Below are 16,747 nucleotides of genomic sequence, written 5' to 3'. Positions count from 1 at the left end.
AGGGGGCCTCTGATTACGGCCGTCACCCGGCCCACTACTAGGGTAGCCTGGGTAATGGGGGCCTGGCCCTTCATTAATGTTATTAGAGGGGTATGAGGTAAGAGACGTAGGTGGAATAGCATTTAGCGGCGCGGCTGAGAGATTACGGGGATTAGACATGATAATGTAACACAGACAGGGCTCTCCAGCGGGCCCGGGATTAGTGTCAGCACGCCACAGCAGGTCTGGGTTAGATAGCGGCTAATTCGCTAATGCTGCATACAGGTGACCTCCGCTCCCAGGCATCACTCCTTCTGAAGGCAGGCAGTGTTAGATGAATTTATAGTGTCAGAGTGATTATGGAGTTGTGGTGAATGCTGGTACCAGGGCATTTTAGCTCTAACGTGTGTTGTGTCCTGTGTCACTGGAGCTTCCATTCCTGGAGCTCTGAAATACCAGAAGGACTTTCTTATTATGTCTTCGCTGCTTGAGGTGAGGATGAAGGGTATTTTATTTTATGTATAAAACACATTCCTTTGCACATATGTCACTATTTGTTAAACTGTGTTCAAATATAGAGCATTTCAACTATGTAATGTGAACCATGATATGTAACATAGTGCTCAACTGTGTCACCTAATGCACCAGTTATAAATGATGATGTCTACTTACAACGCCTCCTATGAGTAGGGTTTTGTACTGGTGACCAAATGCAACCTAAAACCCTTCTCGTTCAGACTAATTGGCAGCAAACTGTATATTCTCAGAAGTCAAACACTTGGCTCTGGGCACTTAAACTCTTATTTGACATCCTCTCTGACAGTGTACTTACATCCTATTATATGTATTCTATATTCTAAATGTCCTTCAGATATGGGCTTGACTGACTCTTTAGAAAACACAGATTTTCAGGTATTCATTGCGTCCTGTTCCTGCCTCGATTATGTTCCAAGGTCTGCTTGTGGCTCCGACTTCTTTCAGAAAACCCCATTTGAATATGTCGAGGGAGGCCACCGTGGCTCAGGCACCCAGGGCACACTTTGATCCCTACAGATCTGAGGGCCTTTTTTTTTATCCCGAGATTGAGCTAGTCATGGAAGCCTTGCCCTGCCAGATGTTTGGAGACCAGACTCCTTCCTGTGTCTCATCCTGCTGTCGCCTCTGGTGATTGCAATGGTTCTTTCGGGCTGCAGCTCGACCTGGAGTGTTTCAGGACACCAGTGGAGAAAAACTGAAAATTAGCCATGGAAATTGAATTACCCCACCCCTCGAGACTCACACACAGTCGCACACACTCCACACCCTGCTCCCATTAATGCCAAAACACTGGGGCGTGACCTGGAACCTCTCGGTGTGTTTGACGGACGATGGGTCTTTGCTAAGTGATTTAACAAAGCCCGCTGTTGCAAGTAACGAGATTAGCGGTATTTTCTTTAATGTATGAAACAAGGCAGACCAGATGAATTGGAGAGATGTTTTTCTTTTACTGTATATCTGACACCGGGCTCGGCGACTATTCTCACTCTTTAGTCAAATACCCGCAGTGCTGCATTTTATGGTGGGAAGAGAGCATTAAAGCACTTTATACTCCAGGCATTCACAGATGTCTGCAGCAGCAACCTTTGATTTCCCATGTTTTGTCAGTGGAAAAACTTACTCGTACACAGAGTAGACGTGTAAGCTGCACGTTCAAAACGATGCCACCTCTCGTCACCTGTCTCCGGAGCCTGAATATTAATACAACATATTTGGAAATGAGTCACAGAGACATGCGCTGAAAGAAAGCCTTTGGTAGCAAGCAGCAGATATGATCAGAGTGCTGCTTATGCTCCACAGCGTGGTAAACAGGATGGTGCCGAGGATCAGTCAGAGCTGACTTTATGGTTTATGAAAAGTGAGCTACTTATGTTAACAGGCTTTCTGAAGATTATAGTTGTGGTAAACATACATGTCAAGAGAGAGACAGCGATAAAGTGGAGCCACAACACAGAGACCAATTACCTCTGCGCACTGGATGATAGTTAACCTGGTCGTTTGAAGGGATGAGAGGAGGAGGAGGAGGAGAAATGAAAAAGAAAACAGTTGAAGTTTATGTTGAACTATTTGTGATAGTGATGTCCTCTCAGTGCATAACATGGTACAGTCAATATAAATTGATTTTGTTTGTAGCCCTGAGCTCTCTCTCTGAGCTTCATGGCCACAGCTGGAGATCTTATTGGAAATGTGGACGCTGATTTACCCTCAATGAGGTCAAACCCACACCCACCAGTACATCTCACTTCTACTCCCATTCCCTCCCTCGGCTCTTAAACGTCTTCCCACATGTTCCACAAGGTTTGCAGCCACCAGGTGCTGCCCCACCCCACCCCACCACCACCACCACCACCACCAAAGCAGCAGCAGCAGCATCACCGTATCAACATGCATCTGCCAGACAAATGATCCACCCTCTCCATGTTCTCTAGACAAATACTCTCCCTCCCTCTCGCTGTCTCTCAACCTCCTGATTTATCCGTCTGTCTCCACATATCTCAGCAGCTCAACCGGATGCCTTCAGTTTTAGGCAAATTACAGGCTTGATGAAGCGGCAGAGGAGATTTGGAAGGGATAGGAAAGACTCAACTTAACGGAAGGAGTTGCCTCTGTCTGACGCTACCTACGTAATCCTCTTAATGTCAGTGGGAGTAGTTAACAGGATGTACTTCCAAACTACTCATCATCACAATTCCAACAGAATAATCTTCTTAGACATAAAATCTAGGTGGGAAATGATTCTCCAAGTTCTCTGTCATTTTGCACATGTGGATTGAGTCATTTGATGTAGTTCAACAAAGTTTTTCCAAGCACAAAACCTCACCGGTTTATTTGTGGTTGAAAAAATACATGGATAGATATTTGAGTAAACCATATTTTATCTAACTCAAAAGCTTAATGCCTTTAGTTTGCATATTCAATCCATTCTTGGCCCGGTTTCCTTGTCATCATGTCTCCCTCCTCAGAACTTACTCTGTACTCATCCTGCCAGGTCACAGTTGCATGTATTATGTCTCTGACAAATGATTGACTTCCACAAAGTTGAGAAATTTTTCCTCCACGCAAACATTTCTTTTGGAGTCAAAGTTCCAAATCTGCTGTCAGGGCAAATGATTGATTTCAGTGTGAAAAATTACTTGTAAGTAACAACATCCTCTGCCTGCGATAGTGAAAACAGATGCAGGAACCACTTTTTTCAGAATTATCTGCAGGACTTGACCAGCGTGTCCTATAATTCAAAGCACATGAGTTGCAATGGAAGTATGATGTCCAAAATGACGAGAGCGGCAATGCATCTGTGGAACTCTGTGTAGTTCTGGAAGTTCTCTTCAATTTCAGATATCTGTTTAGCGTGCGTGCGTGTGTGCGTGCGTGCGTGCGTGCGTGCATGCGTGCATGCGAAGAGGCAGTTCTGAGTTAAAGAGAGGGGTCTGGGTTGCACATGCTTCATTTAGACATCAAAGGCCTCTGATGATGATTTTTCCTTATAATCCATGCCTTTTGGTGCCTCTGCTCTCTCCATCTGAATAAACAAAGCCCAAGTGGTTCTCTGTGGTCCAGAGAGTCAGGTGATTGCAGCACGTGATGTGGGAAGTAAATCGATACCTATCTAATTTATTCTACAAAAAAAAAAATCCCACTTTTATGTTGTTTCTGAGGAGCGTTCTGATTTTCAAGGGATTTCAAAGTGGTATTTAGAGCTGTAATACGAGTCATCTGCTGCTCTTTGAAAATGAAAGAAATACCTATCTCCAAAAGAATTCATGCCCCTTTGATATCTCAAGATGCAAACTTGTACAATGTGTAAGTCTCTCACCAAAGGAGAAAACTCTGCTTGGCTTCTTCTGAAAGGGAGGAATCAATATTGTATGAACCACACTGGCTCTGTATTCCCAGCGGACCATTATTCCTCCCCACCCCAAACAGCAGACGTTACCCGCGATCATTTAGCAAACCCCCAGTGTGAGCCACTGTCTGACCCTTTCCCAGATCTGCCTCTCCATGTCCAAGCCGTGCTCCCATGCCAGAAGCCAGTTTGGCAGCCTCCCTGCCTGTAATATATCTGCAGGAGCAGCATTCCTCTGGGGCTGGCCTGGATCAAATGGCAGTGATTTCCCAAACAGAGGCACAGAGATGGGAGGCTTGACCCATCCTCTGATCTGCTACACGCTCTAATAGCTGCAGGTCAGAGTGGATAAATGGTGGTGTTGAACCGCCCCCCCTGTTTGTTGCGCTCTGGGCTCCAGATCTGCAAGAGGATGTAGGGCCAACAGATTTGGCCTGAATGATTTTAAGGGAAAATTTAAATTGCGTTTTTCCCAACCAATAATGTGATTAGTATTTAGACAGCAGTTACTTTCTATGAACTTAACTTCAGGCAATTTTTGGTGTTTTACATTGTACTTAACAAAATATGATTGGATTTTAATAAAATCTGATACAATAAAGCACATATTAGTGGTACACTTGACATTAAACAATGAAATATAATTTAAATTATACATATACAATGTTTTATATTACACTGACAGCTCTGTTCTGTAGATGCACGACTGACAGAAGTGACAGGCTTTATGTGTCTGATATTAATATGAGGCAATCTCCTAAATTCATTTGACTCCACTCTGTTGTTCTTAATTATCAACAACAACACTAAATGTCTTCAGCTCTGTGAAACTATATTTAGACACAGTGACGCTTTGACCTAAATTCTAATATACAACACATTTGCCACGTTGGCCATCTTGTGTTAACATGCCAACATTTGGTAATTGACACAAAAGACTCACTCTTTTCGAGTTTATTGTCCTTTTTTTGTAGGTATTTGGTCACAAACTGTAGAACTGAACAAAATTTTAAAAATTGACAGGATGCTGACGCCAGAAAACGGGGGGAACATGAATGTGTGAACCATATTTCATGGCAGTGTGACAAAGAATTGTGGAGACATTTCACTCAAACCACAAATGTCAGCTGCATGTTGGCACTACCTGAAAATTCAGGGGATGACCAAAGTCAGGGATTTATCCTGTGCCAGATTTCACGACAAAACATATCACTTTGAGTCTGGACCAAAGGGACGTACTGACGTACCACTAATAATAATTTGGAGTGGTGTTTCTTTTATTCAAATGTATAAGTCACCATACATATTGAGCATATTAACCTGATATCACACTTTGGCCAACTCACAGAATAAATGTTAACTGTCTACAGCTGAGTAAATTTACCAGGCACAAGGAAGCGGATGATCATCTTGAACTTTCACTTGAACTCTTTCAATTGTGATTTTCATATAAAAACTTTAAACTGTTCAGCCCTACAACAGATCCGCCCTTTTAGCTACAGCGGAGGCTCTGAAGCAAACAGGAAATCAGATGCTTTCATTCTCGCACTGAACGTTTCGGGTCAGTGCAACACTGTTTTGTTTTTTTCATATTTTTGGAATTCATATTTTTAAAGATGCACATAACACAATCATGCTCTACGCAGTCTATTTTACAGTATGATTGCGTTTTTTTTAAACTTTGTTCAAGGCCGTCAGAATTCATTATTTGTGATTGAGTGCTTTGATGCAATATCAAGGGAAAAAAAACATTTGCTTATCAAATGCATTTCTGCATCATTAGCCTAACACTGTCCTACATACAGATATTGTTCAAAAAGATTAAGGTACAAATGTTTATTTGTGCTGATTTATTTAATCTGTTATTAATGTAAAATACATTGGTTCTTTCCGGTTTCACAAAGCTAAAGAGCAGCATTTTGTACAATTTATCTGAATGTAGTGTAAGTGATTTTGATGCAGCCAATCCAATGCTACTCATTTTGAGGAAATGCACAGAGCTGTTTCTTCCACAAGCTACATGAGATCTATCCAAATATCCTCAAATACTCAGGGGCAGCACGGATTCACACAGTGGATGGTTAGCACCTCTGAGGCACGGAGAGATAAGATTCACGGTAAAAGTTACCTAATATCTCAGAGCTGACAGGAACTTTCTGGGCGTTTAAAGAGTGTGACTTTAGTAAACCTGTGCTGGTTTGAATAACATCAAGAAAGCCGAGGAAAGATGTGGGGGGTTGAGGAGAGGGCCTGCTCTTTGATGTATAGGATTGAGATGTGATGAGGTCTGTTCAAAGTGAGTACAAAGTAGTGTTAAGATGGAAAAAGCAAATGCAGCTTTAGTCAAGGTAGAGAAGCCGGAGTAGCGAGAGATGATGAAGAAATGTCCTGTCTCAAGTAGATGAAACGTTATCTGGCATTAAATATATATGCTTCCTTGTAAAGGTGTCTCAGGTTTAAAGCACACTTTTGTATCTGCATGGGAGGATATAGTAAGACCTCATAATTTCCTTATGTTTGAATAATCCAAATCATTTCCTATCTTTGGAAAGACATCAATAACATTTCACTGTCTGTGGTTTAATAATTAATGCGTTCTTCAGTTTTCATTCACAGTGTTTTGGAACAACCGGGGGAAACTTAATTTAATGCAGACAAAGATTCACCTGCTGGAATTGAAACAGCAGAGAACGGAGAGGCGATTCGAACGTGTTCATTACTTCTTACTCTGTTTAACAGATTAGCCTCAGTTTCAGGAGGCGGAACAGGGTGAAGATACATCCAGAGTCCTGTAGATCCGCTGAATCAGAGCAGGACCTTTTGGGGGAAATGTACTGTTTTAAATAGGACAGTAAATGAATGTCATTTCACTTTAAAAGGGGCATTTCATTAATAGCACTACAAATTGCTCCATTCACTTCCATTGAATTTGGGTGTATCAAAAAATCTCAGAAGCAGGAATCATATAACTTATCCAAATAAAACGATGTCTAGACACCAAAAGGAACAAATTAGAAAGTTTAGTTTTTTTAGGTGAACTGATCCTTAAAAGAAGCCAATTGACATCCTAGGAAATACAAAAATTTCTTACTTGCTGAGATTTAAATGATTAGATTGATACTAGTCTCACATCTTTCCATTAAGTATGAAGCTACCCCCAGCAGCCGCATAGCTTAGCTTAGCATAAAGACTTGAAAAAGGGAGGTGGAGCTAGTGAGGCTCAGTCCAAATGTAAAAACATCCACCGACCAACACGTCTTAAGCTCCCAAATTAACATGTTATGTCTCATATGTTTAATCTTTACAAAAATGTAAGTGTAAAAAAATGTGTTGATTTGTGAGATTTCAAATTTTTTTTAAAGATGTTTTTACTTTTGGACAGAGCCAGGCTAGCTGCACTACCAGTTTCTATGCTAAGCTAAGCTAAACATTGGTTGGTTGTGGCATCATGTAAAACACTAAATGAACATTTATTGTATTTTGGATATTCTGTGTTAAACCAGCAATTGACTTTTCCACGGGAAATTTCTGTGGATTTTTTTCAAACATCTCTCATTAATTACTTTGACATCTTAACAAATTGCAGTTCAGTTGCAGAACCTGCTACCAAACCCTGATTTCGTCCATTAGCGAGCAATTGACTCCACACCAGCAATATTCTGTGCAGCCAATCTACTTTTGCTCATGTTGTTCTGAAAACTATCTTCAGCACCTTCTGAACGACCGCTCTCAGCAGGACTCATTAAACCTGGCTTCAGGAGACAAGCCTCCCACAACACCGACTACTTCTGCAGAAGATACATGGATATACAGTATAACTCCTCACTGAGACAATCACACACATTTAAAAATACTGCATCCTTCCACTGAGCTTAAATGTATTGAAATCTCACCTAATACATACAGTTATTACAAATATTCTATTTACTATCAGGACCTGGAAAACACTACTTTACATATTTGAAAATCAATCATCCATGCAACAGTCACACACCGATTGAGAATTTGATTATCAGCACTTGAAGATGTTGCCCGACTTTTTATTGTCAACACTTTGTCGCCTTAATGTTAAATTTTCCGGGGCTGTAAGCAAATGGTTGTTGCATATCTCTACTTGACTCGTCTCTATGTGGTTTTTCTCAGACATAGTTTTCTGTCATAGAAACTCTCTTGTCACATTTTTTGCCACGTTGTTCACAGCTGTTGTCTTTTATTGTTGCTGGAACTACATATTGTACATTTTCTGTTCTGGTCAGATCTGCCCTGAGCGTCTGTGTAAGCTCATTCTGGAATTAAAATGTCTGTCTTTTTTTTTTTTTATGAGTTTTGGTCACCGTAAAAGTGAACATGCTTGCTTAGTCAGAAGTGTATCCACCACAGTCTCACCTCGGCCTCTTCAAACGTAGCTGTTTGGTAAACTTAACATGTTGTCGTCTGCGTACCTGTGAGGAGAGATACAATTATATGTGGTTTATATGTGTGGATTTGTGTAACGTTAAGCTGTTATTGAGTCAGCTCATCAGTGAAATTACATAATCTCACCAAAGTAAATTCAAAATGTGTTTTTGCCACTTTGTCACACGAGGGTGCAGATTTTAAAAGTCGAGGGCAGGATCTGTTTACTGCTGCTGTCATCACACTTCGTATCATTTTGGTGCTTGTTGTTTTTTTCCGCTCAGTTGGATCACTGCCCTCATTTTTCCTCTGTTGCAGGTCCAGTGATGAAGCTGCAGCAGAGAACTCCTCGCCGCCGGGGCCAACAGCCCAAGCTGCTCAACAGCCCTGAAGACAGTCTGTACTACAACCAGCTAAATGTGAGTTCAAAGTGCCGATAAAGGCCTTTGTCTGACTTTGGTTCCACATGATAATACAATTAAACCTACCTGTGCCAGACCCTGGAGCCCCACCCCCACGCTTCTCTGCCTCTTGTCTTGAACATGCGCTTATGCTCTTTATCTGTTGCTTTCATGTCAGGATGTCTGCCTTCACGGTGAATAATTGATGTGGTTTATCAAAGCTGAGCAAGATGCATGCTTCATCAGACTCACTTGAGCCCTTTGATCAGAAAAAAATTATGCTGTGACTTCTGATATTATCAGCATCTGCTCGCATTCAACACAAAATCACTTTGAATTAAAAATTAATGACTCTCTGCTCATCTTTTGACTGTGTGCTCTTGGCCCTTTCCTCAGAGAACTCTGGATTACCAGGGGAGCAAGAGGAAGCCGAGAAAACTTGGGTAAATAACTGCTTTCCTACTTGCAGCAACTCTAAACAGAGCAGGCCCTTTGTGGAATCGGAGAATCCAGAAATGGAGTTGTTTTCTTATAATGTAAATGGAGAGCCGAAAATAACAGGCTTTTTATGAGCAGTTGCTCTGCGTCATTAGAGGGGGGGTTACATATTATGGCTTTGTCAGCATCCTAATTTAAATTGTTGAAGGTCTTACTTGTATTTGTACAATAAATGACTTCTTTGTTAAGATCAGTGAGAAGAGGACGCCTGAACGCCTCATCATGCATCTGCAAATATTGTTTTTATTTCCAGATGTCGGTTTTATCCAATCATGAAAACTCAGTTCTGTATCACACAAACTTCTGACCTGACTTTCTTCTCTTCTTTCACATCAGTCAAATCAAAGTGCTGGATGGAGAAGATGAGTACTACAAATTACTGTCAACAGTGGAGTCAATCCCTGAGGAGGACTACGCGGCCGCACCCTCTCCCGCCCTTTCTAGTGGGCCGCTCGTCAGTCAGAGCTGAGCCTTACAACCATGTCAGCCGGTAAGACAGACGCACCAGACATGTCGACAGACACTCCAAAGAGCATCCTCTGTGTTGGATGTGCTGTGGTATATGGAGCAAGTAGCAGCAGTGCAAGATAAGCAACCTGTACACAGGCGACAGCCTCAGCTATGAATCCAAAGTGGTCAGAGTGTTCACAGGAACAACTAACTCATCAGTGACTCCACTTTTATTGGAATCGTGACATTTTCTGTGCAGTAAATCGTGACAGTTCCTTGGTTTCTATGGTTTTATAGCCATAATGCTTGATATTAGTAAGGGACATTACATTTTGCAAGCATAGGGGCTCTAGACAATGTCCTAGAGTTCGACATTAGTCTATTTCTAGTCCTGTGCTTGACTTAATGCTATTGTACCCTCTCGTCGCCGTCGTCGTCGTATCGTTATGGTGTCTGTCAATTTTCTGGAGGCCTTTTTATGGTGTTGAACTCTTCACTGAATATAAAATTGGTAACTGGCTTATAAACGGTGCCGCCTCAATAAATAAATGAATGACAGTACATGTAACACCGTCATGTGGTGCACAGTAGGGGTGGTGTCTCGTTAATAAGAAACATCCTGCAATGTATCTTTTAATTATTTCATTGACAGAGTTGTCAGTCAATGAAATGTTAAAAAGGCTGATAAATAAATGAGACAAAGGTTATGTCTTCAGTTTTTTCCCACAATGTTCAAATTATTATTATATGACCTGCAGAAAAGTAACAAATGCTCATATTTTTAAAGCTTTAACCAGTAGATGTTTGATGATCTAAATGATCTGCTCATTTTTTTTTTCTGTTGATTTGCTATGGAGTAATTGATCTATCCTTTAAACACTACTGTCTACAGTAAAGAGCTCTTTCCCCTTCATCTCGCAGTGTGTTTCTAAACTCAGCGGTGTTATCCAGACTTTGGAAACATTTACCTATTTTCGAGTTTTATGTCCATTGTCTAACACGGATCCAGAGACAGATCCTTCTGAAAGCCGAAAACTCTCCTGACGAGTTCTCCCACAGCGAGCTGCCTGTAGTTAGAGGGGCTTTGTGCTGTCTGAGTGCTGGAATCACCACACATAGCCTCACAGAGGCAGAGCTAGACCTCACTTTGAATTTCACCCTAAATACAGGAATTTTCTTTTAAGATGTGAAGTGTCGGAAATGCAGGGCCGGCGAGTTGATTTGTAGAGGGGTTTTTTTTTCTTTTCAATTTGCATATCATTTACTGCATCTCCCTTTGTTGACACCCGAGGGCCTGAGAGGAGATTTTGATCTTAATAGGAAGAGTAGGGTGGTATGAGTTAAGATCTCGTCCTCCTTATGCTCAGAAGGGAAAACATTAGAGCCCTGCCTAGACAGTGAGACTGGCTTCACTTCAGGTTCAGGTTCACAGGGGTCCTGGTGGGTGGAAAGAGGCCCAAAGTGTTCATGGAATCCCACTGCTCAGTGCTGTAGAGGGCAGACTGAGGTTGAGACACCGAGGACTGACTCATCAACTGAACATTGGTGGTCATCCATAATTAAAAATACAGTATGAGAGAAATATAAGATGATGGATGGTTTAAAACCACCGGTTTTGTCGCTTGACAGCACTTCGGTTTTAAACCTGGTATTTACCAACCATTACTGTGCTGTTTGATGCTTTGAACGACCACAATGCTTGTTGTGGAACTATGGTTGATCCTAATAGTCTGAAATGTTACTGAACCTCAACACAGTGAAGTTTGAAGACTTTTTATTTGAATAAAAGTTGAAATATAACAGTATCAAAAAAGTGCATTATGTTATGCTTTCGAAAATAAAAGTAAAAGCATTAGCAGTGAAATATACTGAAATATTTTGCAGAGAATGTCTCCTGTCTTATTCATATAATTATCTACTCATGATCTTATTGGATTATTGATAGTGATGCATTAATGATAATTACCATATATTGTTGGGTAGTTTACTATATAACAATATATTGTGTTTTACAAGCTCATTATACCTTATGTTATATAGCATATATCTTGTATTTTTAGTGGATGGATGAAAATGCAAATAGTTCCCTCTCAAAGAAAGCTACCTAAAAGTATTATGTAGCATGAAATGGAAATACTCAAGTAAAGTGCACAGTATTTGAGTAAATGCACATGGTTACACTCCACCACAGCTGTAACACACATCAACCACCATTATTTAAAAAGCTGATTGCACGATGGGGGGAAAAAAACAGCTCACATGATTAAGCTGCATCAATAAGAAAGCTCTGGTCTTTTCAATTTGTCATATGTAACTCTACAGAAAAAAAAATTCAAAAGTAATACCCCCAGACCACTGGTAGTGTTATAATGTGGTGTCACAGTTAGTTCATACGCATTTCACCTCCGGTCTTGCTACAGATCCTACAATAATTAAAATCCTCGTTGTGCATTACTCCCTGGCTGGGATAGTTGGTTCCTCTGAAGAGCAGCCTGAAATAGGTCACCCCAGCACCCTGTAGTGCATCTTAAAAGTACACTGAATCAATTAAGTGTGATCATGCTCCCTTGATTATTTTGGCCCTGTTTCACCAGAGAGGAATTTCAAATAGGCTCAGTAGTCTGAATAACAAGGTTGGACTGTGGTGACAAATGGTGCCAGAGTGGGTGTTTCTTCCCCTGTTTTCCTCTGCCAAATTAACTCCCTGGCTGATTGCCTGCTTTAGCATATGAGAGGAGGTGAGCGGAGGTGTGTACGTAATTGCCTTGGCTCGCTGATTAAGCGTTTGCAAAAGGAAAATGTTATGAAATACCGCTGTCGCTCTCGTGAAAGATGTTCTGACCTCATGACCTGCTGCTCCTGCCTGGACTGCTGGTCATCTTGCAGGCCTGTCGAGTTGCGGTTCGAAGCCCGGCACCTGTGTTTTCTTTAATGCGCCTTTGTGAATACAACTCCCTCTTGTTTTTCCTCATTAAATCTGACACATCTGGCGCGTGAGAGAGGGCTCCTTTAATGTGGCCAACGTTACTGCTGGTGTTATTCTTGCCATTTCTGCTATTTGCTTCATGTGCTGCACTTTCATTAGAGCTACATCCAAGGCAACCACAAACACTGTTATCCAAAGTTTTAAACCACCTTTATGAAAATCGCTCTCAAGCTGCAGCCCTGAACAAATGATGAAAAGCTTTTATTTTCTAAAGAACTATACTTACCTTTTCACCTAATAGTGTTGTCTCACTTCAAAGAGAGCACACGATTAGGCCAACATTGTCCTGTTTCTATATCCTTTGAGTTCAAAGGGAGAGTTTGAATACCAGTATTTCATGTGCAGCCTTTTCAAATACTGTTTTAATGCAGTTTATGTGCTTTTTGATATCCAGATGTGTCAGATTTTCACCACAGTAGAATATAACACACTATATTATGATTGCATAGTGTTTTGCATAACTAAAGAATTAATGTCAGATCTTCCTCCTTCATAGTTTTTTGTTCCCACAAACTTCAAGGACAGAGGGCGAACACACGCCTTTAATAGCTACAAACTCAACATTGTGATGCTCTTTGCTGGCTAATGATTTGGTGCCAAAGAAAGCGACATACATGAGCGTCAACCAGATGTCAGGAGTGTGTCGAGGGCTCTGAGAAAAAGGACATTCCCTAAAGACGGCATTAATAAAGAAACCGGTCGAGCCGGTGGAGGCAGAAAGAGTAGAGAGGCATAGAGGAAGAAGGAGATAAAAGAGTCTGTTGAGTAGATACATCAAAGGTCTGTTAATGACAAGGGATGCCATTAGGGTTCCAGTGGCTTTTGTTTCAGCTTCCTCACACCTGCAGTTTGTTGAGGGCTCTCTATGCGCTTTTTTGTTGTTTAACATTTGCATGAACATAGGACGCATGCATGAGGAGATGGGAGTTTGTTCCCGGCTGCTAATCTGAGAGGTGACCAGATGTTTTGGTCGAAATTACAACTTCCTCTTCATTTGCAGAAGAGACTCCCACTCTAAAGAGGGATAGAGCAAAAAAAAGAAAAAGGCCCTACATAGAACAACAGGAACAGTAGAGGAAAAGCTGTTATCCTGAACACCATGAAATTTATTGACTTAAAAGTTTTCTTGGGGCCTCCGGTGCTGGAATGGGATTTGACAAATCAGAGCGTGAAATTGTGATTAGCCCCTCTCAGTTTGTAGATGGACTGGGGCACTCGCAGACTTGGCATGGCCAAAGGTGTAACCTGTTTTGTTTTGCCCCGGCACTGCTTCCCCAGATGGTGGGACCAGCTGCCACTGAATAAATGCTGGACGGGGGGACAGTGTGAGAATTACCGCGGCCTTGTTTCAGTTCGGGATGCGTAACAGAAAGCTTGTCTTTGTGGCCACTGCCAGGAGGTGTAGGGACTCATCGCCTGGTGTTCAACCAAACAATCTTTAGATTGAGGTCAGGGTGATATGGTCTCAACAATTGGTGTAGTTGTGAAAGGAGACGCCCCCTACTGTCATTTGACAGTACAGAGTGTAAGTTGAACATTTGCAACCACCTGCTTTACTTTCTCTCTGCACTCTCTTATGTTCTCGGGTCGTGAACTGGATCTTTCAATATCCCCCCAGTATTTCACATAGAATTCATATCGTAGTGTTGTGATTAAAGCCATATTTCTCCAAATTGTTTATTCATTGCTTTCATTGTTTCTCCACAAGGAACTTTGCTGAGCATTTGTAGACGTCCTCATTTACATATGTTATTTAGCCTTGTGCAACATGGAATCTTCTTGTAATGTCAAAAGACAAACCTACGCAGGCTGATGTTAAAGCTATCAAAAATATAATTTTTCAAAATTTTTGCAGCCTAGCTTGTTTTGGTGTTAAATTCCTTTTCCTCCTGTTTTCACGTACGAGAAGAAATACGTCCGATGTAACCGTCACTGCCTACATACTTCCACACGTCCTTTGGAGCTACATTATGGTTGCGGCCGTGTTGTAGGAGATTGCAACGTGATTGGTTGTACAGTAGATTCGTATTTTCCGCTGCCTCTGACAAGCGCAGATATTACAATATGGCGGATAAGTGAAAGGAGAGAGGTGCCTACATTGATTTTGTGATTATATATTTTTGAAGCCTATATATTCTTCATATTGATAGGTTGTACAAAAAGTTGTTGTTTGACGTTCACCATCATGGCATCGCAGTATGATAATTGATGTCTTTTTTTATTGTAATCTGACCCGGGAGAGTGCTGCAGGCTGTAACCCCAGCTGTACATCATCATAGAGGGGGGAGATTCCCTCTTTAAGGCTGGATTAACACATGCAGGGTGGGCTGGGAGAAGGTAAAATGACCTGTCCTGCCTTACGTGACCCTAGGCCAACCCTGCGCATCGCCAGGGCTTTGCTCTTTGCTCTTTGCTCTTGAATATGCAGAGGTCCCCAGCTTCATAGAGTCGGAAGAGAGAGAGAGAGAGAGAGAGAGAGAGAAAAGAGTTGTATCGCATTGCAGGGAAAATTAGTGAGACCAAAGTTGGAGTTTCTGTGTGTTGGGGGCTGCGAACAATGGCAGCTTTCTGTCAGACAGCAACTTCAAAGGTCTGCTGAGTGACTGCTCTGAGTTATACTTTGTTGTAGATCACTGAGGAAATTCACAGATGTTTTCTCATACGAGACACCATTATAGCGGCTCAAGTACCCAGTAGCCCCGAGCGTCTCTCTCTCTCTCTCTCTCTCTCTCTCCCCTCTCCCTCTCTCTCCCACACTCAAACTCACTCTCATTCTCACACATGCAGCCCACCCTCACCCCCTCCCTCTCTCCCTCATCCCGAGTCTCTGATATCTCTCGTATGAGACAGATGTGGAACCTGTTTTCGCTCCAACTGTCCAGAGAATAGAGAAAGTTAAAAAAGGTTTGTGTTGTGGCACTGCCCCTTGACTCTTGTCAAATCCACAGAGCTCACTGTCAGTTCACTCTGAAATGTCAAACTCACATGCGGCTCCATTCTATCACATCCACTTGGGGGTCGACGCAATGAGTTGGACATCATTCAAATTGAAGATATAACCTGAAAATTGAACAATGGTAAGGAAAAGAATTTTGACTGTGCTGCATAAATTGGAGGTCAATGTAGTTTCTCTCTCTCTCTCTCTCTCCTCTGCAGATTGTCGTCCCCTAACTAGACTGGACCAAAACAAACTGCATCTCAACAATTCACTTGACTTTTATTGTACATTTTTTATTTATTTATAGTAAATAGCTGTTTTATATAAGCCGAATAAATGTAATTAAAATATTGAGTTTTAGTGATCTGTGTTTTTTTTCCGCTTTTGATTTATGGTCCTTTTCACATCTTACGCAAAACTTTGAAAAGTATAATAAATAGAAAAATATTATTTATCCACTCACTTTGATGGTGATCGGCATGAGCTGATTCTTTGATCAGGTCATATTTGTGTAATATCTTTGTTTCCTTTTCTTCAGCAATGCAAATTCTGGATAATGTTCCAACATCTGTTGTTTTATAAGATCATATGTTAAAACTAATGGCAATTTGAAAATAACAAGCTCTACTTGAGAATGAAAAACTTTACTAACGAGTTTTAGACAATTGAAATTCTGATTTCTTAAAAAAATGAAAAAAATGAAATATGATGACACATTTATTCACCTCGTTGTTTTAAACTGATTTTTATGGTTCCTAGATTTTGAAAAAGTCTACTTCAGTTTCCTGCTACACAAAAACCATTGAGAGTTTGGTTTCCTGTAACCACAGCAAGACTGTATCTCCTCTTTAAATATTCTGCTAATCCCTGCTGCAGCTTCGTACATGTCTGCACCTCTTAACAGTGTTTCTGTTGATCGACTCTCGACTTTATGCTTTTAACTACTTTATGAAGTACACGGATGGTATTGACTGATACCATGTTCAAACCTTTGAGTATACAGACAGAAAACTATTGCAGTGGTGGTTCCTCCGAGTTAATTTCCCCATCAAATGCCAGAGGAAAAATTTCTTTTCGCCAAACCACTGCTGAGGTGACCTGTAAAACTTGAGTCATGGCCATTAGACGGTAAAGGTTTGGAGCAAGTAAATTACCTCGGGGGACTGGACATTGTGTCAACGCACACAGTCATGAATTTCTTACCTGCTATATCAAAGTCC

General features: G+C 41.3%; 1 protein-coding gene and 1 long non-coding RNA gene across 13 annotated transcripts in view; one reads left to right on the top strand and one right to left on the bottom strand.

Moving 5' to 3' along the window:
• Positions 1-15,881, top strand: part of myo3b (myosin IIIB) — a 59,070-nt gene extending 43,189 nt beyond the window's left edge. For all 12 annotated transcript variants that reach the window (XM_047337280.1, XM_047337274.1, XM_047337272.1 and 9 more), the window contains 4 exons: positions 8,573-8,673; positions 9,052-9,098; positions 9,490-9,643; positions 15,746-15,881. In XM_047337280.1, the coding sequence (XP_047193236.1) occupies positions 8,573-8,673; positions 9,052-9,098; positions 9,490-9,622 (281 nt within the window). In that variant the 3' untranslated portion in view covers positions 9,623-9,643; positions 15,746-15,881. The remainder of the gene's footprint in view (positions 1-8,572; positions 8,674-9,051; positions 9,099-9,489; positions 9,644-15,745) is intronic.
• Positions 524-4,455, bottom strand: LOC124850999. Its single transcript, XR_007032126.1, has 4 exons — positions 2,986-4,455; positions 1,981-2,005; positions 1,637-1,706; positions 524-1,178 (listed from the first exon to the last, which is right to left on the bottom strand). It is a non-coding gene; the product is annotated as an uncharacterized LOC124850999 (long non-coding RNA).
• Positions 15,882-16,747: the final 866 nt, after the last annotated feature.

The sequence above is a fragment of the Scophthalmus maximus genome, chromosome 14 (assembly GCF_022379125.1).
Source record: "Scophthalmus maximus strain ysfricsl-2021 chromosome 14, ASM2237912v1, whole genome shotgun sequence".
In the NCBI taxonomy this organism is placed as follows: domain Eukaryota; kingdom Metazoa; phylum Chordata; class Actinopteri; order Pleuronectiformes; family Scophthalmidae; genus Scophthalmus; species Scophthalmus maximus.
This window is presented reverse-complemented; position numbering and strand designations above follow the sequence as displayed.